At 39.9% G+C, this 25,163-nt stretch overlaps 1 protein-coding gene across 2 annotated transcripts in view; it reads right to left on the bottom strand.

Annotated features, from left to right (window-relative positions):
* tns1a (tensin 1a) overlaps nt 1–25,163 on the bottom strand; it is a 136,050-nt gene that overhangs the window by 59,585 nt on the left and 51,302 nt on the right. For both annotated transcript variants that reach the window (XM_047354936.1, XM_047354937.1), the window contains exons 4-5: nt 16,590–16,628; nt 10,473–10,514 (exon numbers count right to left, since the gene is read on the bottom strand). In XM_047354936.1, coding sequence (XP_047210892.1) covers nt 10,473–10,514; nt 16,590–16,628 — 81 coding nt within the window. The remainder of the gene's footprint in view (nt 1–10,472; nt 10,515–16,589; nt 16,629–25,163) is intronic.

The raw sequence follows: 25,163 nt of genomic DNA, 5'->3' as shown, positions 1-25,163 counted from the left end.
TTTCTTTTGCCTGCTGCTTTGAATAAACAGTTTTCTTTCCACATAAGTGGTGCTTATCTTCAGTCCAATATTTCTTGAATTTAATTCTGGCAAGGACCATTAAAACACCTCTTATCATTTCATCACTGAGTACATTTATTGAAAATCTGAATGCAGAGTGTAAAAATTTCATAATGATAAATTACCATGACAGAATAACTAAAGTCTGAACTCTGGAATGGAAATGTAAGGGGGTAATTTGCAATGCATTTGTAGAAAATGGTTAAGATTTCACATTTCTGGAGCAGTGGAGCAATGAAATCAAAGCTGGAAAAGAATGAAAAGAAAATACAATGAAAAAAAAATCTCTGTTTGACATTAAATCAGGCCAAGCAGCTCCTGTTTGAGGTCAGGTAGGTCCATCAAAACTATTTCTATTTTCCTTATGCCAAAATAATAAGACAGAATCTTTTTGAGAATGTTTTAATGAATGTCTTAAAAATCAATGATTTACTAACACTAAGATCACTATGCCTTTACTTAATTTAAGAAAGCCTGGGTTATTATGTTATTGTTTTAGAAGTCTCAAAACACTTGAGTTAAATGGAGGGCCAGACGTGGATGAAATTTAAGGCAACCCCTCAAACACTGTTTTGCAGCACCAAAGTTCGAACAAGCTTGTGGGAACCTAATGGTGAGTTTAATAGTGTTTAATACTAAAGCTGGTAACTTACAGGTATGGTAGGACATGGAAACACATGCAGGTATACATATACTCACCGGCCAACTTTATTATGTACACCTGTCCAACTGCTCGTTAACTCAAATTGCTAATCAGCCAATCACATGGCAGCAACTCAATGCATTTAGGAATGTTGGGACCACAGCAATGGGTACAACATGATGGCCAGTAAGAACTTTTCTGGAACTTTCAAAATAAATCACATTAACCTACTTCCAACACAGCCAGGAACAGGGAATAACAGCAGACTTCCCGTGACGTCACTGTCCGAATAAAAACCCAGCTTTTTCAACAAACTGACCTCTTCCACGTAGGTCCCCAGAGGAACTGGACGGAGGGACACAGCGTCCCTCTTTATGTCTCTTTGCTGGAAAATAGACATTGATTAACATTGACTTTTCCTTCCCATAGAAAGTACTCCTGGATCAATGCTTCTGTGTTCTTTTTGTGTCTCTGCTGTGTTCTCTCAAACCCCCAGTCGGTCGTGGCAGATGGCCGCTCATACTGAGCCTGGTTCTGCTGGAGGTTTCTTCCTGTTAAAAGGGAGTTTTTCCTCTCCGCTGTCGCTACATGAATGCTCAGTATGAGGGATTGCTGCAAAGTCAACGCCAGTGACTGTCCACTGTCTCTACATGCTCATCTGGGAGGAGGGAATGCTGCAAGTCACTGACTGGATGCAATCTGCTGGGTTTCCTTAGATAGAAAAACTTTTTATCCAATTTGAATAAAAAGCTAACTCCGACTGCACTGTTCAATTGTTAGTATTAATTGGAATGTATGTACCTGACTGTTGTGAAGTGCCTTGAGACAACATGTGTTGTGAATTGTTGTGTTTTTAAAGTTAAGACAAACTTTATTTAAAGGGTGATTTTAAACACAGAAGATCGGCCAAAACACACCACGCTTATGCATTTAACCCTTTTATTAGTGGTATTTTAAAGGTATGTGTTTGATTCTGATGATAAGCTATAAGCTTCTTTTGCTAGCTCCAACCGCTAACAGCTAAGAACATGTGCTTGCCTACTAAAGCTCATTTACCCAAAAAGGTTATTAGTTTTCAATCTAGAAAATAATATTTCCCTAAATATCATTTTACTAAACTTGAAAACTAAGGGTGTATTCACACCAGGAAAGTCCTTTGGTCCGCTTGTTTGGTCCGGACCAAAAGCGAACTTTATTTTTTTCATTTGGTGCGTTTTGTTTTCACATTGTACTTTTTGCATGTGTACTATTACTTGTAAACAAAGCCACGCAACTGACGATCATTGTTTCCATTGGACAGAAATGATGGGGGCGGGACAGAGCACAGACCCGGAAATTTAGGAAAACAACTGTAGATGTGCTACGTGCAGCACCTCTGTTTTGCATATTTGTGCCATTATTACAGCTGCAATATTATTGTGAAGGTGAAGAGCAGCTCATTCAACACAGACATTGGGACGTTCCATTTATAACTTTGGAACCCCGTCGGAGAATGCGTGCTGAACACCGACATTCTCTACATGCCTTGTTCCACAACAAGCCAGTAGCGTTGCTAAGCAAAACACAGCTTACCAGGTATGATTACCTTACAACACACACCTTTGCTACCGGCTGCGGTGGCTTTTTATGTCCAAAGAGATGTACACTTTTTGTAGTTGGTTCGGATCGGGGCCGGTCTGTATTCAGACCATAAGAGAACCGCACCAGAGTCCGTTTGGAAGTGGACCGAGACCACCTCAAAAAGTGGGTCTCAGTCCAGTTGTTTGGTCTGGACCAGGGTTCGCTGGAGTGTATTCACACCTGCACAAAAGGTCCGGACCAGGGGGGGGGCAAACGAACTCTGGTCCGTTTAAAGCAGACCAAAAGTGGCAAGTGTGAATACACCCTAAGTAAACACCATTAAGCCCCATTTCCCCAGAAAGATTTGGTTGTTATTCAAAATAATATTTCCTTAAATATTATTTTACTATTTGCTTAATAATATTTCTTTAAATAATATTTTTGTAAATAAAGGCAGTTAATTGAACACCATTGAGAATTGGTCATCCAGAAGGTTGGTTTTATTCAGCAAATCATTATTTAAAATATTATTTTATTAAAATAATGTTTTATCTGATCTTGCATTGTGAATGGTTGTCTAAGTTGGTTCCAAGACTAACTTAACTTCATTTCCAGATTCGTCAAGATAATCCTTGGTTTTCAAACATAAGTAACATTGCATGGTAATGCTGCATCACTCTTTCGGTCAATTCTGCTTGGTAGTTTAGTTGTTAATAAATTCTTGTACTTTAAGAAATTGTGTGAATTCATTCCATGTGTGTACGGAGTTTTGCTGTTCAATAATGTCAGAGCTTGGCTCATCCCTTTCAATTTTGTCCTAATAACACCGCCCTATTGGGCTGGTATTCACAGGACAACCCTTAACAGACCGAAATATTATTTAATAAAATATCAAAGTATCAATACTAAATATTAAATAATATATTCATATTCATAACCACAACAGGCATGTACACATGGTCAAGGCGATCTGCTGCAGTTCAAACCGAGCATCAGAACGGGGAAGAAAGGTGATTTAAGTTACTTTGAATGTGGCATGGTTGTTGGTGCCAGACTGGCTGATCTCAGTATTTCAGAAACTGCTGATCTACTGGAATTTTCCCACACTACCATTTCTAGGGTTCACACAGGATGGTCCAAAAAAGAGAAATATCCAGTAAGCGGCAGTTCTGTGGGCTCAAATGTCTTGTTGATTCCAGAGGTCAGGGGAGAATGGCCAGACTGGTTCGAACTGATAGAAAGGCAACAGTAACTCAAATAACCACTCTTTACAACCAAGGCATGCAGAAGAGCATCTCTGAATGCACAAAAAGTCTAACCTTGAGGCGGATGGGCTACAGCAGCAGAATACCACACCGGGTGCCATTCCTGTCAGTTAAGAACAGCGTCAAAATGAGGTGAGAGCCTTCCATGTGTCCATGCAGAAATTAATTAAACATTCATAATTAAATCAATGAAATATGATTTGGAGTATGTTTTAATTCTTCTTTCTTTTGCAGAAGTGTAACACTATGATTGAGTTTAACAACAATCACATATGATGAAATGAGAGCCTAATTTAGGAATAAACACTCGCATTCCTGGCCTTGGTCCTCTGTGCCACAGAAGTGGAGATGGACAAGAAAGAACAAAAACTGATGGACAAACAGGAAAAAGGGACAAAAGTTGTCAAGTGTCAAAGGAGAAGAAAGAAACGAAGAGAAGAAGAGTGATCCCCATCAGGTGTTCCCACACCTATGCCACAGTAACAGTTGGGTCTAGCACTTGGAATGGCCCGGGACAAAGAGCCTTCCAACGGCCCTGACAACACAAGTCCCTCTAATTGACCCAAGCTATGGAAATGGATGACGATAACCGATGAAGCGTATTGGGGGTTTGGGCATGGATACAGCCTGATCTCAACAATGGGATGTCAAAGTGAAGTGAGATCCTTCCATGTATCCATGGTTTTAGTCTTCTTTCTTTTGCAGAAGTGTATCACTATGATTGAGTTTAGCAACAATCACATATGATGAAATGAGAGCCTAATTTTTAGAGTATCAAATAAATAATGATCATATTACATGGATGAGATGTCATAGAACAGTAAACAGTAAAATGAATATATCTTTGCACTCTAGAACTGAGGACTGAAGAGGCCTGTATGGAGTCACACATTAACTGTGACTGTCTTATCTTTTTCAGAAGTCTTAACTGTCTTATCTTGTTCAGAAGTAGAAAACTACAAGTATAGTCAAAGAAATATGTTTGATGATTTTCTATTTTTCTACAATTATTAAATGTAATGAAAAGGGATAATGTTAATCAATTGTGATGTATGAATAAAAAGAATGAAGTGATGTTTTTTTTTAGCTGTAGCTTGTGTGAGAGCAAGAAGCAGAGAAATACTGTGTTAAAAAGCTTGAGGCTGAGCAGATAAGGAGGGCACCATGGTCTGGGAGGGGCAGAGGAGAGCCAGCTTCACGGGAACTGGGCATGGATGGAAGGTCAATGAGCAAGCTCAAGTCATAACAAGCATGGGAGCAAGAAATGAGAAGCCAGGTGAACGCTGTTTTTCGTCAGTCTGAAGTTCGAAAAACAGGCAAAAGTCATAGCGCCAGGAAGGGAGCGGGAGTCTTGAAGGTCGAAAAGCAGGCAAAAGTCGTAGCACCAGGAAGGGAGCGGGAGTCGTGAAGGTCGAAAAGCAGGCAAAAGTTGTAGCACCAGGATGGGAGCGGGAGTCGTGAAGGCAGAAAAACAGATGGAAGCCATAATGGTGCGTTCACACCGAACGCGGATTCTGTGAATTTTTCGCCTCATTTGTGTGCTTTTGCCCGCTTGACATTCCGTGTGAACTCCGCGTTGGCATTTGGCAACAAGCGGCAATGCTTCGCCGCGTCATCAAATAGGAGGACCTTCCATCTGCTGCTTGCTGGTTTCAACTGAACATGGCGGACATGGATTTCACTGATAATCACGGTGTTTTACCTGTGGAGATCCGAAAAACGCCTCCGACGTCAATGTCCCTGGGTTCACCAGATTCTTCAGGGACGGGAACAGTTCGGAGATTACCACCACTTGCTCCAGGAGCTGCGTCTGGATAACGGTCGATTTCAGCAGTACGTCTATCCAGGACCCAGTTCGAAGATCTGCTGCCCAGCGTTAGGAGACGAATCGGCCTCCGGGACACCAACTACCGGCGACCGCAGTGAAGCCAGCCCGAAGCCGGACACCGAACACTCAAGCTCCGCAGAGCCAGCGGCATCCAGCCCACGGCCGATCCGAGTCAGGCACCCAGATTTTGGCTAGCTGCTCTCTGTTGCTCCCTCTTTTGACGCGCGGTGGTTCACTAGGGACCGTCAATAAGTTTCCGAACCGAACAATCGTGGAAAATCTAAGTGCCTGAATCGGATCGACCTTGAGCTAAATGCCGCTAACTCCGCGGAGCTTGCACATCGAACTTCAAACTTACTTCACCGCGGTCTACCGGCGCTGTATCCCTGCTGCTGAACGCCTGTCCATCTGTCTTCGGTGAGTAAATAAATCTCAGCTCAATAAAAAAACAGCCGATTTTTAATGTCCACATCTCCTAAATATAAGATATTTGTGCCTAAACATAACCAGGCCAGGTCCTCTCTGTACTTGTCTCGGTAAAAGTAATTAGTTCTGAGTCATACAACTCTGGCATGCCGCACACCACCACTATGATCTGGTCCTCCATCTTCACTGACAACCGCTTCTTCTCTGCTTTGGTCCTTCACCCTACGTCACAGCCACATCCAGTCCCTGATTGGTTGACGCGATGCAAATTTAGGAAAAAGTTCAGATTTTTCAACTCGTCCATTGCTCTCGCACCGTTCCCGCTTCGCTTGGCGCACCTTTCGCGCCGCGCCCTCCGTGTCCTTCGCACCGCGCCGCTCCGCTCCTGAACACGCCTCTACATAGGGATAACATGTAAATTGGCTGCTCCTTTCGCAGAAACCACATTCGGTGTGAACGCACCATTACACAGGGAGCCAGCTGCGGGCTGTTTACAACTCTGTCTACGGAGGCTTTGAGACAGCACTGAAAAGTCACAGCGACCGCGTACCTCAATGATGGGAAAGCTTGCCCGGCAACAGGGGATGAGCAGTGAAGCTATCTGCACTATAAAAACTGTGCCAAAGAAAGAAACGAGGTTGTTTTCTCGCAGAAGACCAGCGAACAAGATCGGACGGAGAAAGAAGTTACAGATGAATCAGAAGACCAGAGACGCAGCCCCGCTGACAATTCTGCATTATAAAGAGGATCAATCTGGGTGCCCTGAGAAGAGCTGCAACTCAAAATTAAGAATCTGAATTTCATCTGTTGCATTTTTACCAAGACAACTGAAGTGAACTTGGTCAGTGAACAACTGATTGCTCTAAGTTTCAGGCTTCTGGAAGTCCTGAACCAACCTCAATTACACCTCAACAATTTCCTTCATTTATCCAGCCTCTGGAAGCTACGGACTTTTGAAACATATGCCAACAAAGTTTGTTTTTTAAATTTTTTAAATTTAATATATATATATATATATATATATATATATATATATATATATATATTATTTTTTTTTGTTTCCAACGTGACCATCGAAGCCCCGAGCATCAGCGCCTGTCCACTTAGAGGAAGAAAACTGAAGATTTGCCCTTCACCCAAGAAGACAATCACTAGTTGCCTACTGAAGAAATCATTCCATTGGGATGCATGGTGAGCCTCCGTCTCCAAAGCCTCTTCAGCCTTACCAGTTTCAGCATTAGGGAAAGATAGGTTGAGTCGAATGTCTTATTTCTATTATTCAAATTATTATGTTTTGCTGATTTTTAAGCTGTTACTGACCCCTGCAAAAGCATTACTAATTAAAGAAAGCATATAAAATTCTAGATTCATTGTGGACAGTCAATTATTTGAGTGACCTTATTTTGGGGTTTTTTGTTGGTGGTAAAAAGTCTTGTTGCCTGGTTCCAAATGATTTTAGGACGTTTTTATAGGTTGCCTTTGCCAAACTTGTTAAAACAATGCCCTTAGGGCTCGTGCCGAGCCACTAAAATCAACCTAACCCATATACCAATTACAAGTTGTAAAATGGGGAATGAGCAGTCGTTAACAGAAGTGACTGTCGAGGAGTAGATCACTGCTGTGGGCTACTCGGTCATCCAGACCACCAGTTGAAGAAGGGTGAGACTTTTAGGTGTAGGCTGTTAGAGGTTAGGCGTGTCATTTCCCGACACCAGCTGAAACAGATTTTTTTCCAGTAAACCTGCTTAGTAAGACCTTCCAGGTTTAGGGAAGTCCAGACCCGTTGGATGGAGAGCTGGATTGAGCAATCACCTTAGAAACAGGGAAGTAGGAGGGAGGGGTTAGCTCATCGGACAACAAAAACAGGAAACTGAGACAACAATTCGCACAGGCTCACCAAAATTGGACAATAGAAGATTGGAAAAAACGTTGCCTGGTCTGATGAGTCTCAATTTCTGCTGCAACATTCGGAGGGTAGGGTCAGAATTTGGCGTCAACAACATGAAAGCATGGATCCATCCTACCTTGTATCAACGGTTCAGGCTGGTGGTGTAATGGTGTGGGGGATATTTTCTTGGCACACTTTGGGCCCCTTAGTACCAATTGAGCATCGTGTCAACACCACAGCCTACTTGAGTATTGTTGCTGAACATGTCTATCCCTTTATGACCACAGTGTACCCATCTTCTGATAGTTACTTCCAGCAGGATAACGCGCCATGTCATAAAGCACGAATCATCTCAGACTGGTTTCTTGAACATGACAATGAGTTCACTGTACTCAAATGGCCTCCACAGTCACCAGATCTCAATCCAATAGAGCACCTTTGGGATGTGGTGGAACGGGAGATTCGCATCATGGATGTGCAGCCGACAAATCTGCAGTATCTGTGTGATGCTTTCATGTCAATATGGACCAAACTCTCTGAGGAATGTTTCCAGTACCATGTTAGATCTATGCCATGAAGGATTAAGGCCGTTCTGAAGGCAAAAGGGGGTCTATCCTGGTACTACCAAGGTCAGTGGTGATTGCTCTAAGACTGCAAGAAAAGCTCTGCTTCCCCTAAAATGTCAAAAAATAAGTTATCAAATATATATTGTTGTGTGTACATGTCATTGACTAAATATGCGCTACAACGCGCTCAACTTTTGTTCAGAATCAGCTTCTTATCGCTGGTAACGACGCAGCTATCCTCTCACTCATTCCCGCAGCTTCACAGTGCTTTAAACAGTGAGTCCAATAGCGAAGCAAAAATGCTGGGCTTTGTCCCGCCCATCGGACGCTCAGCTTCTCTGAGGGTCTATGGGGCAGTGGGCTGGCCACGGCTGGCCCGGACGCTCAGCTTCTGCATGATAATTGGATGATCTGTCTAAGGCTGAATCCCTTTTTGATTGACAGCGAAATGAGCGAATCAGCGATCTTGAAATTGAGCTTCCCCTCCTTGAAAGACCAGCATCCGCCACTGAGCAAGGTGTACCTAATAAAGTGGCCGGTGAGTGTACATGGAGCAGATAATAAACAGGAGAATCCAGTGGTGAGCAACGAGAACCACAGAGTATAAATACAGAGGTAGGGAGGAGAAATGACCAATGAAAAAGAATAGCTAATCAGGTAGAATGTGGAGCAGCTGGTGGCAGGAAAATCGCAGAGCAACTGAAGGAGGGAGGTAATTAACACAGATGAGTAGGAACATGGATACATTCATGGAAGTAACACACAAATCTAAACACAAGAATGAACGATAGACCTAATCTAATAAGAATAATAGAAACTCAAAACAGAAACACATACCACCGGAGGCTCATGACGCACACTGCTTCATTATGTGACATCATGAAAAAATCCAAAGAGATCAACCAAAATTTCAGGAGAAAAACCTTGGACTTCCACCTGTTCAAACTGATAAATCCAAATACAAACAGCAAGGAAAGGTCCAGTTATCTTGCTGCTCAGGACGTAGATGGGTCCCAGAGACAAACATGTTTTTGTGTAAAATTTGCGAACAACCCCAGAATGAAAGCTGAAGACCTTGTGAAGATGCTGGCTGAAGCTGGTAAGACAGTGTCGTTATCCAAAGTGAAATGAGTCCTGTACTGATATGGACTGAAAGGCCACTCAGCAATGAAGAAGATATAACTCCATAAGCAGAAAGCTGGATTGCTGTTTGCAAATGCACTCTAGGAGAAAGACTTTAATTATCTGAAAACATGTCCTGTGATCTGATTAATCTATAATTGAGGTGTTTGACCATAGTGACAGTTGTTACATTTGGAGCAAAACAGGAGCCCATCTGTGAAGTATGGGGGTGGAAGCATTGTGATGTTGGGGTGTCTAGCCACAGGAGGGACTGGCGCACTGTAATACACACACTGTACATGCACAAAATAGATGGTGTCATGAGGAAAGAACATTATGTGGAAATTGTGAAGCAACATCTTATCAACCAGGGCTTTCAGTTGGGCAAGTAATCCAATCAGACCACCAAACTTGTCACAAAGTGGCTTAAGAACAACAAAGTTAATGCTTTGTGGGCAGAGATGAAAAGGTTTGTGTCAGTAGGCCTTGACTTAGTCACAGCAGTTCTGTTAGGAGGAATGGGACAAAATACAGCAAACTATTGTGAGATGCTTGCGGAAGGATGCCCAAAGCATTTGCTCCAAGTCACACAATATGAAAGTAACTGTAACAAGAACTAATGACATGGATGTAAACCTCTGCATCTCTAGAAGGTTTAAAAAGAAAATTGTCTATCTTGTTGGCATTTAGCAAATAACTCAGCTTAAACAGGAAAGGTTTGACTGCGTGTGTCTCGTTCACAATAGCATGATGTGACTATTTGGCCTCAGGCAAATCCAAAACATCACCCCTACAAGACATCCTGTGTGCTCAGTCAAGTCGATTCTCTTGTATAACAGTAAAGCTCCAGTGGTGATGTCATCACTTGTGCCTTCAAATGCCCCTTCTAGATGTGTCAGCCATATATTAAAATCAAGGTATCTCTTCCTCTGGTCTTTAGTATGAGTATGACATAACACTGTATTGTGCAAAAACTGTTCACCTGAGGTTTGTAAAGAAACCTCAGCTGAGCAGAATGTTATAAACTATGTTTGCCATAATTCTTGTTACCACAAAGCAGCATTTACAGTGTGAGTAAACGGGCATGGATGAAAGGAAGAGAGCTGGTACTTACCGGTGTATCTACATGCTTTAACGGCAGCTGCGGAGTAGGAGGCTGCAGAGACAGAGGGGAAGAGTCAGCAGGTCAGTGACAGTTTTTATCACAATGATGAAGAAACAGCATGGTGCGATAAAAAAATAAAGGATGAGATGCATGGATAGCAGCCAAAGCGTTGCTTTACTGATCCTGCAAAAACACTAGCTACATTTTTTAACTATGTCCTTACATGTTTTTTGAACATTCCCAGAGCTTCTTTGGGAATAAATTCTGAAAAAATGTCATAGTCATTCAAACAGTTGTGTTAAAATTAGGATGTTTGATGCAATATTCAGCTCTTTTAAAAGAAATGTTGAAAAAAAAATGATTTCATTACACCTAAAAAACCCAAAGTAACATGTTTACATAAATAAAATATATCAGTAGTTTTTTCAGCAACGTTTTAGCTTAGGAAAAAGTTAGGACACCCTAACCCCTCAATACTAGTGCCTCCCTGTTTAGCTGAAATAACTACAGGTTGCCACCACTCCTCATTTTCACTCGTGAGATGTTTGAGGGGTTTCTTGCATGTACAGCATCTCAATGAGATCAGCATCTGGGCTTTGACTAGGCCAAGAACTTTACGTTTCTTCATTCTCAGCAAGTCCTTTATGGGTATACTGTTGTGTTTTGTGCCATGTAGCAGTGTCCAGCGCTGCTTCAGCTGTTATATGTTACAAATAGACATTTTCCTCAAGCACCTCTGATACATTGTCCTGCTGCAGCAAACCACTCCCAAGCCATCATACCTCCAGCTCTGTGCTTCACAGTTGGTTATTTTCCTGCAGTGCTGTATTTGGTTGATACTAAACATGTGTTCTGCTCTGGAGTCCAAATAATTCAATTGTACCAACAAATGAATCTGACTATACATACTATCAGACTAAACCTTTCCTGTAGTGGGTCAGTTAGGATTAATAAAATTACTTACTAAATGCCAGAATTATCAGAATTTACAGGAATTTTGGTTCTGACAGAACTATACACCACCTCTTGTAGACCACCTCGCTTGTACACAACTTTTCAGCTTGGCCACAAACTTTAAATGGCACCGAGATCAAGAGATGGCCATTTCTAAACATTGATTAAACATTGTTGTCTTTAAACCACTTTGTTAGTGATTCAGTCATTGTCCATTTGAAATAAAAATTTATGTGCAAGCTTTAACTTCCTGGCTGATATGTTGAAATATTGCCATGATATTTCTGGATAATGTTCTTTAATTATGATTCCATCCATTGTGAGAAGTGTACCAGTCCCTCCTGCAGCAATCTCTGGGACTTTGCACACATCTTTTTTCTAAATGGTGTCATAGCTAGACATCCAGCTGCTTTTTATTCTTGCTTGCTGTTTATAGCCATCTTGAGTAAATGAATGTGGCACAAAGATAAGATCTAACCTTCTCCTTCTGATATCTTTGTTGATTTCAGTGGATTTTTGATTAATTCAAAAATACACAGTCTGTTTGCCTTGAAATATTTCTACATGTGTGCTTCCACTTGACTCAAATGTTATGAATTAATCTATTAGAAGCTTACAAAGCATTAAACTTGACCATCTGGGTTTTCCCAAAAGTTTCAAAGGCTGAGTAATCTTAATAAAGGCAAACATCTGTATTTGAACAAAATCAAGAAAATGAAAATTCATTCATTATTCAAACATTCTTGTTGTCCTTAGTCTGGCATTTAGCAAATAGAAATAATTTTGTAACTGAGCCGAAACAGATAAAGTTGTGTTCGATTTAATGTCAGAGAGTGTAAGACAAAAAAGATTGTGTCTTTTTATTCAGTCCACGTAAACATCTCCCTGTTTGTTACACCTTTTATAGATGTAGTTGCCTTGCAGAAAGAAGGTCCAGGGTTCGAATCCCAGCCTGGACTGCATTCTCTCTGGGTACTCTGGCTATATCATCTAAGTATGGCAAAAATAAATGTGCTATTGTGGAACCACACTGAGCACTCAGTGTATATGAAATATTGTGAATAAGTTAAATATTTTTTCTCACTTCTTTCAGAAAGTGAAACTCGTATATTATATAGATTCATTACACATAGAGTGAAATATTTCAAGCCTTTGTTACTTTGATGATTATAGCCTACAGATAATGAAATCCAAAAATTCATATTGTGAAAAAGTTAAATATTGGAAGTTTAAGGTGTCACACCCTAATCAGCTAATAACTCAGAAAACCTGAAAAGGTTTCCTGAGCCTCTAAACAGTCACTCAGTCTGGGTCAGTAGGCTATATAATCATGGGGAAGACTGCTGACTGGACAGGTTTCCTGAAGACAGTCATCGACACCCTTTACCAGGAGGGCAAGCCACAAAGGTTCATTTTTAACAGAGTTCTGCTTTCAAGCATATTCATAGAAAGTTGAGTTGGAAGAAAAAAGTGCGGTAGGAAAGAAGCACCAGCAACAGGATAACCGCAGCCTTGAGAGGAATGCCAGGCAAAATCAATTCAAGAATTTGGGTGAGCTTCACAAGGAGTGGACTACGGATGGAGTCAGCACAACAAGAGCCACTACATACAAATGAATCCCACACATTCCTTGTGTCAAGCCACTCCTGAACCACAGACAATGTCAGAAGCATCTTACCTGGATTATGGAGAAAAAGAAATGGACTATTGCTCAAAAGTTCCAAGTCCTGTTTTCAGATGAAAGTAAATTTTGCATTTCATTTGGATATCAACATCCCAGAGTCTGGAGGAAGAGTGGAGAGGATCCTTAAGAGGAATGGCGTGTTGCTTGAAGTCCAGTGTGAAGTTTCCACAGCTACTGATACTTTGGGGTGCCATGTCATCTCTCGGTTCTGGTCCACTGGGTCATCTGAAGTCTACGATCAATGTAGCCATCTACCAGGATATTTTAGAGCACTTCATGCTTCCTTCTACTGACAAGCTGTCTGAAGATGCTGATTTCATTTTCTCAATGTAGCCATCTACCAGGATATTTTAGAGCACTTCATGCTTCCTTCTACTGACAAGCTGTCTGAAGATGCTGATTTCATTTTCAAGTTTGGCATCTGCCCACACTGCAACAGGTACCAAAATCTGGTTCAGTGACCATGGTGTTACTGTGCTTGGTCAGCCAGCAGACTGGCCTGACCTGAACTCCATAGAGAATCTATGTAGTGCATAGAAATAAACATACATTTCAAAAGCCTGACATCTTTGTTTACAATAAAAAAAAGAAATCATTGATCTTATGTAATATATTAGTTTTGCAAAGCACTGACGTTTGGGTTTTCATTCTCTGTAAGTTATGATCATTAAAATTAACAGAAATAGAGACTCTATGTACATTGTACTCTTTGTGTAGTGGATCTATATATGAGTTTCACTCTCTGAAATGAGTGGCAAAAAGTATTTTTTGAGACGTACCCTGCATGTGCCTGTATGTATGTATGTATGTACATATATGCCGTGCCCTGCAAGTATTATTAACAAAATAAAAGAAAGCAAATAAATACATAAACAAGTCTTACAGAGGGAGCGTGAATGTGGCGAGTTAAGAAACTGGAATATTGTCAACTGATGATGAAAACTTAACTTAACTTAAAACAAGCTACATCACCGATTCAAAAAGGCAAGTTCCTAACATGAATCTCATAGAACTCGTATTTTGGTTATATAATTCCTAGTTAATCTTAAAAATAAAGAACAGAAAACACCAGTATTCACATTAAAAACTCGGAAATTGGAAGAATGATTTATCTGCTGGTCTTCTGATGATGGTTGGACATTTGCTGAGCTTGCATTCTTAATGAAAGGGAATAAAAACTTCAATTTCAAGCTCATTAAAATGAAAATGACTAAAGTCCTTGCACCACAGGGCATGAATCACTTTCTGTCGTATAAAGCAGCAACCCTTAGGAAACAGGAATAATCACTTTGGCTGAGACTCATCTTTCCTTCTTTTGCAGCTTTGCATTAAAGTTCCTTCACAGACATAACAAATGAGGGATCTTGGAGTAAATGCATGCAACTCTCTCTGTTTAGACAATTATAGATGAGGATGTGTGCAGGAGAACAAAAATGAAAACCATAACAAGTTTTTTTACACTCGTTTTCCAAACTAGGTCCAAGTTTGATCTTTCCTGTCTATGTTTGAGCATGCATCCTACCTGATTTAATGTTTTCACTGATCTAAACACACTGATGATTAACTGCCAAGGAAAAATGCACTTTGACTCTGGAATCAAACATAAAATAAATACCTTAGAAAACAGTGTGCTTATTGAGCTTTAGTTACCCTTGTCTATGTATCTAACACATGCAAAAATGAAAAGAGATGAGGTTAGGCTCAACCTGCCGGGGATTTTCCCAAGTCTGAGCTCTGTGTCGCCCTCCTCCACACTGTCCAAATACATTCAGCGCATTAAATACAAGCAAGGTTTTGCGTATTGTCATCAGAATTGTGGCATCTGCATCAGATTGTGCTTATCAACCTGTTTTTAAATGAGATGGACACTGGAGGTTGATATAATGCCTTTGTTCTGTGTGAACCCACGGACTGAGCAGCTGCTGTTGTCTTTACTTTGTGCTACCTCACACTTGTTTTGTAGTCCTGTATTACCCCTACAGTTAATGGTGCTCTCAAGTTTATTACTACCTCCCATGGGCAGAGTAGTTCAGGGGCGTAATATTGGTGGGTCAACTTCATTAAATGTTGAGGCCTTTCAGTTGATTACAAGGAAAAAAGGACAATCTGAAAGAGTCTAGTGTCAGTACCCAGTCACTAAAAAGTGTGTATTTGCATCCGGCCCTCATTGCTGTGACAACCCTAAATACAATCCAGTGCCACGCATTTTTTCTAAAAGTCACCTAATCAGTTTTTAACACGTGTAAAGAATCTCAGAATAAATGCAGCTGTCTATAAAGCTTCAGAGGTTTGTTAGACAGCATTAGTGAGCAAACAGCTTCGAGAACACCAGGGAACACGGCAAACAGGTCAAGGAGAAAGTCCTGTAGAAGTGTAAAGCTGGGTTGGATTATAAAAAAATATCTCAACATTAGAACATCTCACAAATTTGATGGCTGTAATATTCCAATAACTTATTGTAGTTAATATTGAAAAAGAACATCCGACATCGACCCCAAACATACAACCACAGCTGCAATGGAATGATTTAGATCAAAGAAATTCCTTTGTTAGAATGGCCCAGTCAAAGGCAAGACTTAAATTCATTTGAAAATCTGTGGCAAGATTTGAAAACTGATGCACACAGATGCTTTCCATCTAAACTGACTGAGCTTGAGCTGCTTTGCATAAAAAGGGCAAAAATAGGGGTTTTAGGCTGTCAACATAAATGCACACCACACGTTAAGGTTTTGAATTTGTTAAAAACTGTAAAAACCTTGCATCATTTTCCTTCCACTTAACAATAATACACTATGTGATGGTCTATCTATAAAACCCTATTAGAACACTTGCAAAAAATGTGAAAATGTAGAATGTTAGTATTTATACTTCTGCAAGGCTCTGAATGTATGCTGAAATGTAGTGATGTACTAATTGCTAGACCATTTTCCTTCTCATGAACTTTGTGTGCAACATAATTCCTGATTCGAGTAGATGATGCTACACTGATATCTATTGACCAAAGATAAGAAAACTATCAAGATTTTAAAACATTTTGACCAAAATACAGTCATAAAATAAAAACATTTACAAAAATGTGTAAATAATTAAGACAAGTTGTTTACCACATCACTATTTGCTATGCACAGTGGCAGTTGCTTACTTGAATGGGGCCCAGAGTAACCCCCTTCTAACTCCCTTCAACCAATCAAAATACAGGAATTAATGTAAAACTTTTTGCAGATAACTCAAAAGTTTGATTTTTCTATCTGGTGCCTCTGTCTTCCTTTAAATCACAGATCATAATCACTTTATACTCATATTCAGACAGTAGGAAGTTTATGCAGCTATAGCTGCCAACCTTTAACCTATTTGAGCTTTGCCACTATTCCAGGAAGGACCTCCTTACTTTACTTTGTAGAGGATTTCGGAGGCCAGCAAATCTTTGGATGTTTCCCCAAAGATCTCGATATTGGATATAAACACATGCATTCACTCTGAGTACTCACCAGCTCACAGTTGGTCGCTGTCTGACATGATGTAGTGACCTGAAAATCAAAAGATAAACGAATGAGGAGAACAGGCAGTATTGAAGTCACAAAAAGAGAGGTCACAGAAAAGAATGAACAGTCATAGGTAAAAAATTAAGTTCAACTATGTTTATTTTCCATAAATCACCTTCACTCCCCTAATTTCACTCCATATTGCTGACTTGACTTTCCACAACCCACATGCAGCAGCTATGTGCCCTTTCTAAGGGGCTTCCAGCCTCACTTTGGAAGCTATTGGTTTAAATAGGTAAAACAAATAGGGCTAAAGCAGAACCAGCTGCTTCCTTGTGTCAACTCTGTGCTTCAGCCTGTTTAACACTAATTATTAGGTTACTTTATGACTTTAAATCCTGTGTCAATTTTTATAATGTCGGCTGCATGTTTTTAAATTGGAAAAAATCCCAAAAAACGTTGCACTTTTTTATAGGAAAGCGTGGTTTGACAACCCATGGAAGCACTTAATCAGGTTCTGGATTCAGAAAGGCTTTTATTCATTAGAAAAGAAATAGTAAAGAATAATCAACATGACAAAAACATTCTCTCTCTAGAATTAGACAAATAATCATCATTACAGAGGGAGATAATCACAAATAGTGAGACGGATACACTAAGTAAAGGCGAGAGGGAGAAAAAGTAAGTAAACTACAATTTAAATTGAATAAAAAAAAAGAATATAGTTGAAATTAATATGCTCCACCTGTAAGTGCTCTTAGGCTGTTGCACAGAAAGTCACTAGAGGAAGATAGATAGGACATAAATAAAAGTAGCAGCTGAAACTGAATATTTCACTTCCTCTTCTTTATATATCAGCTACCGTCAGTCTGTAGCATCGGCATTGGAGGAAGTTAGAAAAGTAGCAGAAATATTGTTTTTTTTAATAGGTGTAGCTACAAACAAACATTGCAGCTCTAACATTGCATATAGAGGTTGGCAGAAATAAAACAAGAAAACGAAAATAAAAGTTTTCATTTTTGTTTCTCTTAATTTAAAAGCAAACATTAGCACTGAAGCAACAGAACAAAATTTCTACTTGTTCTTGTTGACATGTGGGCTAACTTTAGTTTGTAACACAGATATCTGTTACTGAAAGTTAGAAATATTGGAGCAAATAATTTTTGTAGAGATTTCTGTGGCACTAGTGAGCTTTTAATCAATATTTTTCAGACAGGAAACAGGCAAAGAGTGAAGGGGGTAAGGCATGCAGCTAATATGCTTGTCCTTGTTATTGAAGATAAAAAAAGAAAAGTAATATGGTTAAGACAGAACTCCTTGTTTATACTGTTATAACCCTTGACATAGCAGTTTATTAAAACCCTGAATTTCTTTTCTGGAGTCTGCAGACTCTAATTGAAAGTAGGATTGCCTTCCACTGGCAAGCAGGAAGCCCTGTCTTTGTCCGCAAAATATGTATCGCTAACATCTATAAAAACAAGCACTAGCTCTAGCCCAGCTATTTATGAGGAATAGAAGATGAACAGGGAGGAAAACTAGGTGTTGGGTATATGATACTCTACTGGCAGCTATGTCATGTGTCTGTTAGTAAGCACGAAAGTACATGAAAAAAACTTTGCCCAGCACAGCGACCCGTAGAGTGTTGCACTGAACTTTGCGCACATCATGCATTCACTTTCCACAGTGTAGAGCGAAATCATTTTTGCCAGCCGCATTCAATACAAAAAAAATGGGTTTTTGAGCACGGTGCCGTTTTTGTCATGTTCAGTCTGCAAGCTAGCATTAGCTAGCAAGCTAACCTGCTATGGTAGCAGTTTAAAACTCCAAGGGGACAAATTTAGGTTTAGTTATGATCTGTTTATTGATTTCTGTCATCTAGAAAATATTTTTGTCATATAATTATAGTACTTAGAGACATTGCTTTAATATTATTGATTAGTAGGCACCATCATGAGTTTGCCTAACAAATAGTGATATGTAGCCAATACCTGAAGGATAGTGTAAAGCATGTGAAAACTTATAGAAACAGCATAGGTCTCATTTGTGTACCATTCCCCATTCTTTTTACCACACAGAAAAGGTGCCTTCTAACCTGCCTGATCTAAAACAATACCTTTAATACCAAAGTTTTTTAAAGCAACCCCTTTCTTGTCTTCTTCACCAGCTGTCTTTTTCCAGTGTACTCTTTATGTATGATTCTTCTCTTTTCTGAACCATTATCCTTTCTCTACCTTTTTACTGTATGTGGTTTTTTTTTTTGAAACAGTAATGTAGGCTTCGCAACAAATGGGTCTCAAGCCACACACACACACTACTCCAGTGAAGTCACAGATCAGTTCCTGTTTCTAGTAACAGTATCACTTGTACCCTAACTTTACTGTCACCTCAGAATTAGCAGGGTGTTGATTTTCTGATGTTGCAATGCAACATGAAGCATCTTTTAATAGCAGTCAGGCCAGCTCAGGCCAATTTGGATGTCAGAAAAGTTTGCTAATAGTACCCATGGCAAGTAAGGGGCTCCTAATAGTCTGGATCACCCTCTGTGCTCAAAATCACTGATTACAGAGCAAAAACAGGCACCCTATAGCAACCTATGGGATGCACCTTATTGTATTTACTTTAGTGTATACAGATAAACACACACAGGGGAAGTTCATAGGAGGAAACAGAGTTAAGTGGGAGCCTATAACATCAAGTATCCCAATGTGCTATGAGCTGCTGGCTGTTTACAACCACAGGGATGAGAGCGCGCTATCAACAGACAGCAGGCATGGCCAGGAAGGAAGCTGTTGTAATTATTTGCTGTGGGAAAACAACGAGCTCATTGACTTTGTAATCAAAGTTATCAGCAGTACAGTAGCTGGATAAGAAGCAGTCCCACCCAGGGCATACTGACGTGCAAAATGAAAGCATCAGTTGACAAGTTGTCGCTGGTGTGCACTCTATTCTAACAAAAAGAATCTCTGAAGTGGTACGAGAATGTGACGAAGAGAAAAGCTATTCAAGGAGAGATCTGTCTGGCCTTTATATAGATTTATGTGTGAGAGAGACAGAGGTCTATTTTTATTAACCAAACTGGGAAACACATTCAAGTAAGGCAGATATCTGTGTGTGCAAAGAAAATAAGTCTGTGAAAGCTCAATGCCAAATAGCATCTTGCGATCACCAAACCTGCATAACAACCATTAGACACCATCTACAGGCCAACTGGTTGTGTGTGAGGCATGCCAGGAAAAAGTATTTTCTGTCCTGCTATGACAAACATATACAGGTGAAGTTTGAATGCGACTGACATTTTAACTGGAGTTTTGGTCAGATAAGAGAAAGATGGAGCTTTCAGCCACAAATGCTTCCAGAGGATCAAACTGAAACACAGGCTGGATGTACGGAAATGCTAAATATGTCCACCAGTAAGTATGGTTGATGGTCTGTGATGCTGTGGGCCTGTGTCTCTTCCAAAGGCTCTGAAAACCTTGTAAAATGCATAGCATCATAAACATATTAAAATACAATGACATTGGACCTATAATATGCAACATTAGAATCATCAATAAAAACCTGATTAACTGGTGAAATAGACAAAACACGTGACTAAAACAAAGCTTGTTTCATCAAGATCTTAGACCTTGATCTAAACCGTGCACGAACTCTTTGGAGTGCATCAAAGAGAAGAGACAGGACTTTGCATGATGAGTTTCAACAGATTTAAACATACAGGTTCTAAAAAATATAAATATTGTTAAAAGTTCAATATTTTTTGTCACTCGTTTAAGAAATTGAAACTTGTATTTTACGTAGATCTATCAGACAGAGTGAAATATTTTAAACCTTTATTTCTTGTAATTTTGATGATGATGGCATACAGATAATGAAAATCCAAAACATAGTGTCTCTGGCAAAATAGTATATCATATAAGATCAATAAAAAATATATTTTAAACAAAATTGTGAGGCTTCTGAGAACTATGTTTATTTCTATGCATTCAATACTTGCTTGGGGCTCCTTTTGCATGAACTACTGCATCAATGCAGCGTGGCATGGAGGTGATCAGCTTGTGGTTCTGCTGAGGTGTAATGGAAGCCCAGGTTGCTTTAGTAGTGGCCTTCAGGTCATCTGCATTGTTGGTTCTGGTGTATCTCATCTTCTGCTTAACAATACTCCATAGATTATGAGGTTCAAGTCAAGTCAGTTTGATTGATCATCATTGGACTGATGTCAGAGACTGGTAGATGGCTACCAGAAGCTTTTCACTGAATTTATTTCAGCTTAAGAGGATAAGACCAGATACTCGGGGGTAGGGTTTTCTAACTGTGCAACAGACTCAGATGTTCTCATCCAAATAAGGGTCGTGAAGCTGAGAGCAGATGGAATGCAGGCTTCACAAGGTTTCAACCAGCTCAGATGCTTCTAAGTGCAGGAATCTCTCAATAGCCCCATGCTTCAACCTTGTGGCGCTTTGCTATTTTGCCTCCTCAAAAAACATCCTGTGTTTCAAAAGGTTTTCTTGAATTTTCTGTCTTCTTGGGAACATCTTCTAAGTAACAAAGATAAAAATCCTTTCTGCTCAAGATGTAAATAGAAACTGTTGTACAGGTTACCACACAGATGTGCAGTTTCTTTTGTGTTCGGCAGATGCAAAACACAAAAATTAATCTTATAATCCACTGCTTCGGAAGTTTTAGGACTTTCCACAATTACGCCCCAGCCAGTTAGTTGTATATAGTGACAGGCAGACCACAACGAAAACGTTTTTACAGGGTATTTTAAAGCAGGGAGCTTTTAATCTGATTGAGTCACAAAGGGCATCTGGGAAGCCGACAGAATAAAACAAGGAGTCAACCGAGACACCCAAATGGGGCCTTCTGCGAGCCCAAATGAGAGGCCCCAGTAGGGGGCAGACAGAGGTGAGTTAAGGCCAGTCATTGTTAAATGCTAAAAGTCATGTTTCTCAGGTGAGATTCTTTCTACTATAGTGCTCCCACCTGTCTATACAGGGTTTCACAATAACCAAGAGTTTTAATCATTTCAGAATCAGCAAGGACAGTCTGATTGGAGAAACAACTTAATCTGTGGTTTTCAGCAACATTTGTCCTCATTTGGGTTTTCTAACTGATATTCTCCACCTAGGCATTACATTTTAACTCCAAAGGTGCGGTGCTAAAAAGATTTTTTGCCCTCTTACTCAACCATTACTCTGATCTTAGAACATCAACCTCACCCTAACTGATGGGAGAAAGCATGCATTTGGCGCTGTGCATAAATCATCCCATGGTCTCCGCTAAATAAGCCCGCCGTTGGTCCGACCGCACGCAGAATTCCTCAGGCGCTCCTCTCTGCCCACACAAGAGCCGCCACCACACTGATGGCAGTCAGCCTGAGAAAGAAAATTCTTCTCTTTTTAAACGCGGGGCCAAATAAGGTCTGAAGCTCAACCGGTCCGCTTCGTAGGCATTTATACATTAACTGGGTTTCTGTTTTACTTGGAGGTCTTTGCAGATCTGGTCAAGAGTGTGTTCTTTTCCATTTTGACGGGATGCCAAACATGCAATACATGTTTTACAGGATATTGTTAGAGAAAGGAAGCAGGTAGTCTCAGTGATTGAGCAAAATCAAATCCACAAGTGATTTAGGAGCAAAATACTGAATAATACCAATAAAACCATCTTAAATGAGAACGTTTTATCATTAGTGATTGCATCAATGATTGAGTTTCATTTCAAATTAAAAATATCTATTTTTTTTTTGTCTACTTGGTTGATATTTTAAATTCAGACCTTCACACAGCTCTTGTGTAAATGTGATGTCCAATGAATGATAGCTTGTCTACCAACATTATATATTGACTGGGCTGTAAATACACTGGGCATTTGTATGAATGCATATATTTTTCCATTATTCCCCATTTTTTAAATGTTTGATCAGGAAATGTACTGGTAAGAAATGACAGGTTGGGATCAAGCGCACCTATTTTGTATTATGAGGTCTATATCATATTTCAAAGAGCTAACAAGAAAACTGGTCGGGAGCAACAACACTATATACCTACAAGTGGAAATCAGGATTAGGAAAGCATATTTATAAAAACAAATTCAGCTCCTTTATTCATGATATCCCTTAAGCATCTTGTTATTTTCTTCCACTACTACAAATTCAACTGAGTCCCATATACCATGCCAGAAAACAGCCAATTGTCAGTGCACAGCCTACCACACACATTTCAGTCTGATCTGATTCAGCAAACATAACTCGGAGAGTTATCAAAGTCATACAACCTCATTTCCTAACAGAATGCTATGGGTCAGTTAAACAAAATTACTTCAAATTGCTGGTACACAACATCCCCCTGGTGTGTAAAAGGTCATACCAAAAAGGCCAGGTACAAAGAGGACAAAACTGCAAAGGTATGAAAGAAATGACCAAATGACCAGCACCCATAGGATAAAGCTAAAGGCATAAACTATTTGCGCTGAATGCAGCCTATTTGGAATATTAGCTCTAAATGAGAGCCATGCATGGGGCTTGACAATGAGATTGTGTTCGCTGCTCAAGGGGTAGCAAAATAACAGAGCCAGAACAACAGTGGGACAGATGTACAAGCAACCTAAAAAAATGTATGTTGTTTCTTCACTTGTCATTAGCAAAACAGGCTGCATTGCCCTCACTTTACAAAGGTTTTCCAAAATATCCAGCTTATACCATTTGCATGAAAATGCATCAGAAACTGAGGCATTTTCTTATACGGGTGATAGTGCTCACTTTCCTGGGCTCCATTCTTTTTTTGGCCTGTACAACCTTTTGACGGAAAACAAAATTAAATGTCAGTTGCACATTCACTAAGTTCTTAATTGGCTTTTTGCATGTGCATGCAATCAAAGGGGAGTGATCGCCTTCTGTATGAGCACTGTGCAAGCATGATAAGATAATATTATCATCTGGCTAATGACGCAGAAGTTCTATTTGTGGCTGGATTAAAGGGCAGTTTTCTCTCTTTTTAATGGACCCACACTGTATTTGATCATCATTAGTTCAAATAATAGTACAACTTCATTTTCACCAACATTATTCGAGCTTTAGGGAAATGTTCATTTTGCAAAAATATCCTCAATATTGTGGTCATGGTCCAAAGCTCTTTGGCAGTTTTCTTTCTTTTAACATCGAAGTTGTGTTTTTTATAAATCCATTAATGAACTCTTGGATGTCACCAGCAGGAATTTGTTTTTGAAATGAGAACTAAATGACTACCATATGGTTAACACTCTGTAAGTAAGCATGGAAATTGTTCGACAAGCTGTGTTCACATCTACTTTAAATGGTTCAGACAAACTTCACCACAACTTACATTCATCACAGCGAATTGCCATCGTTGTCCAGCTATTTTGGAGGCTTGTAAGCTCAGTTTTGGGTCCAACAAAAGGCACTGACACTGTTCCACCTCCAAACCAACATGCTATTGTTTGGTTTGAGGCCGAGTGCGGCTTTGTGTAGTGGACACGCAAGAGGCCAAAAACTACGGATCAGCGAGGAGGCAGCTATTTGATCATCAAGCGAGTGGTGAGCAGGCTCTGGCTTGGCTTACTTACCCCTGGTTACAATTTAAATCCCTATATAGACGACAAAACACTCCAAGAAACAGGGAAATGATGAATATCAGATGTGTGATTGTGGTTCACTCTGGACACAGGTTGAAACCCACCAAATCTGAATGGATGCCTTGGAATTTCACGCAAGAGGGGCATGACCACATATTATAATCATAGGACATTTGATCTGGGATTCAGTCATAAGAGAGCTTGAATATTTGGCACAAAAATCGGACTGAAATCTACCTGATTCCTATTTCCTTTGTGGGGAAATAAAAATGTCTGCAAATTTGTCAAACTAACAGCAGGGCTGCTGTGGACTTGAAGCTGTTTTCATCATTACTGGACGGTGCCTATCCATGTATTCCGGACAGCCTATCAGTTCCGGTTTAATTAAGGACGACTGCAGGATGCCGTTTCTTGCCTGACCACTAATAACACGGTGAAGGAAAGGGAAACGACTCCTAACCAACATCAAAGGTACAAAATAACTCAATAAAACAACAAGAACTGAGAACCTGATGCACTTTTACATCTGATCTGACTGCCTCTTGCAAATTTTAGCAGATAGTTTGTGTTCACTTGTAGAAAAATCACTCCAAAATCCCTTTTTATCACTCATTGACAGATGTGAATCAGCAGTTAAGCAAACTGCTTATAGACTGCTTATATAACAGTTTTGCAGCACATATTTTGCAGCTGACAAAACCGGAGGAACTTACAGTATGCATATTTTACAGACTTTTGTTAATGTTTTGCTTTTTATGACATTTATGGCACAGCATATTCAGTCTTTATATGCAGGTCTGCAGGAAACACGTTCCTGTTAAGACAGAAAAAACTTGGAGAAAGTGAAGGAACAAATGCCCTTCATTTTTGGGAAAAGAAAAGGTGCAAAGACATAGGGTAGGATTAGGGTTACAACTGTTTAAATTTAAAACTGTAATGAAACTGCATTCCTCTGTAAAGGTTTGGCTTGACAGCAACCCCTTAATCAAT

This window comes from Girardinichthys multiradiatus, chromosome 24, assembly GCF_021462225.1.
Source record: "Girardinichthys multiradiatus isolate DD_20200921_A chromosome 24, DD_fGirMul_XY1, whole genome shotgun sequence".
Lineage (NCBI taxonomy): Eukaryota > Metazoa > Chordata > Actinopteri > Cyprinodontiformes > Goodeidae > Girardinichthys > Girardinichthys multiradiatus.
The sequence above is the reverse complement of the archived record's forward strand: the minus strand, read 5'-3'. Positions and strand labels throughout refer to the sequence as shown.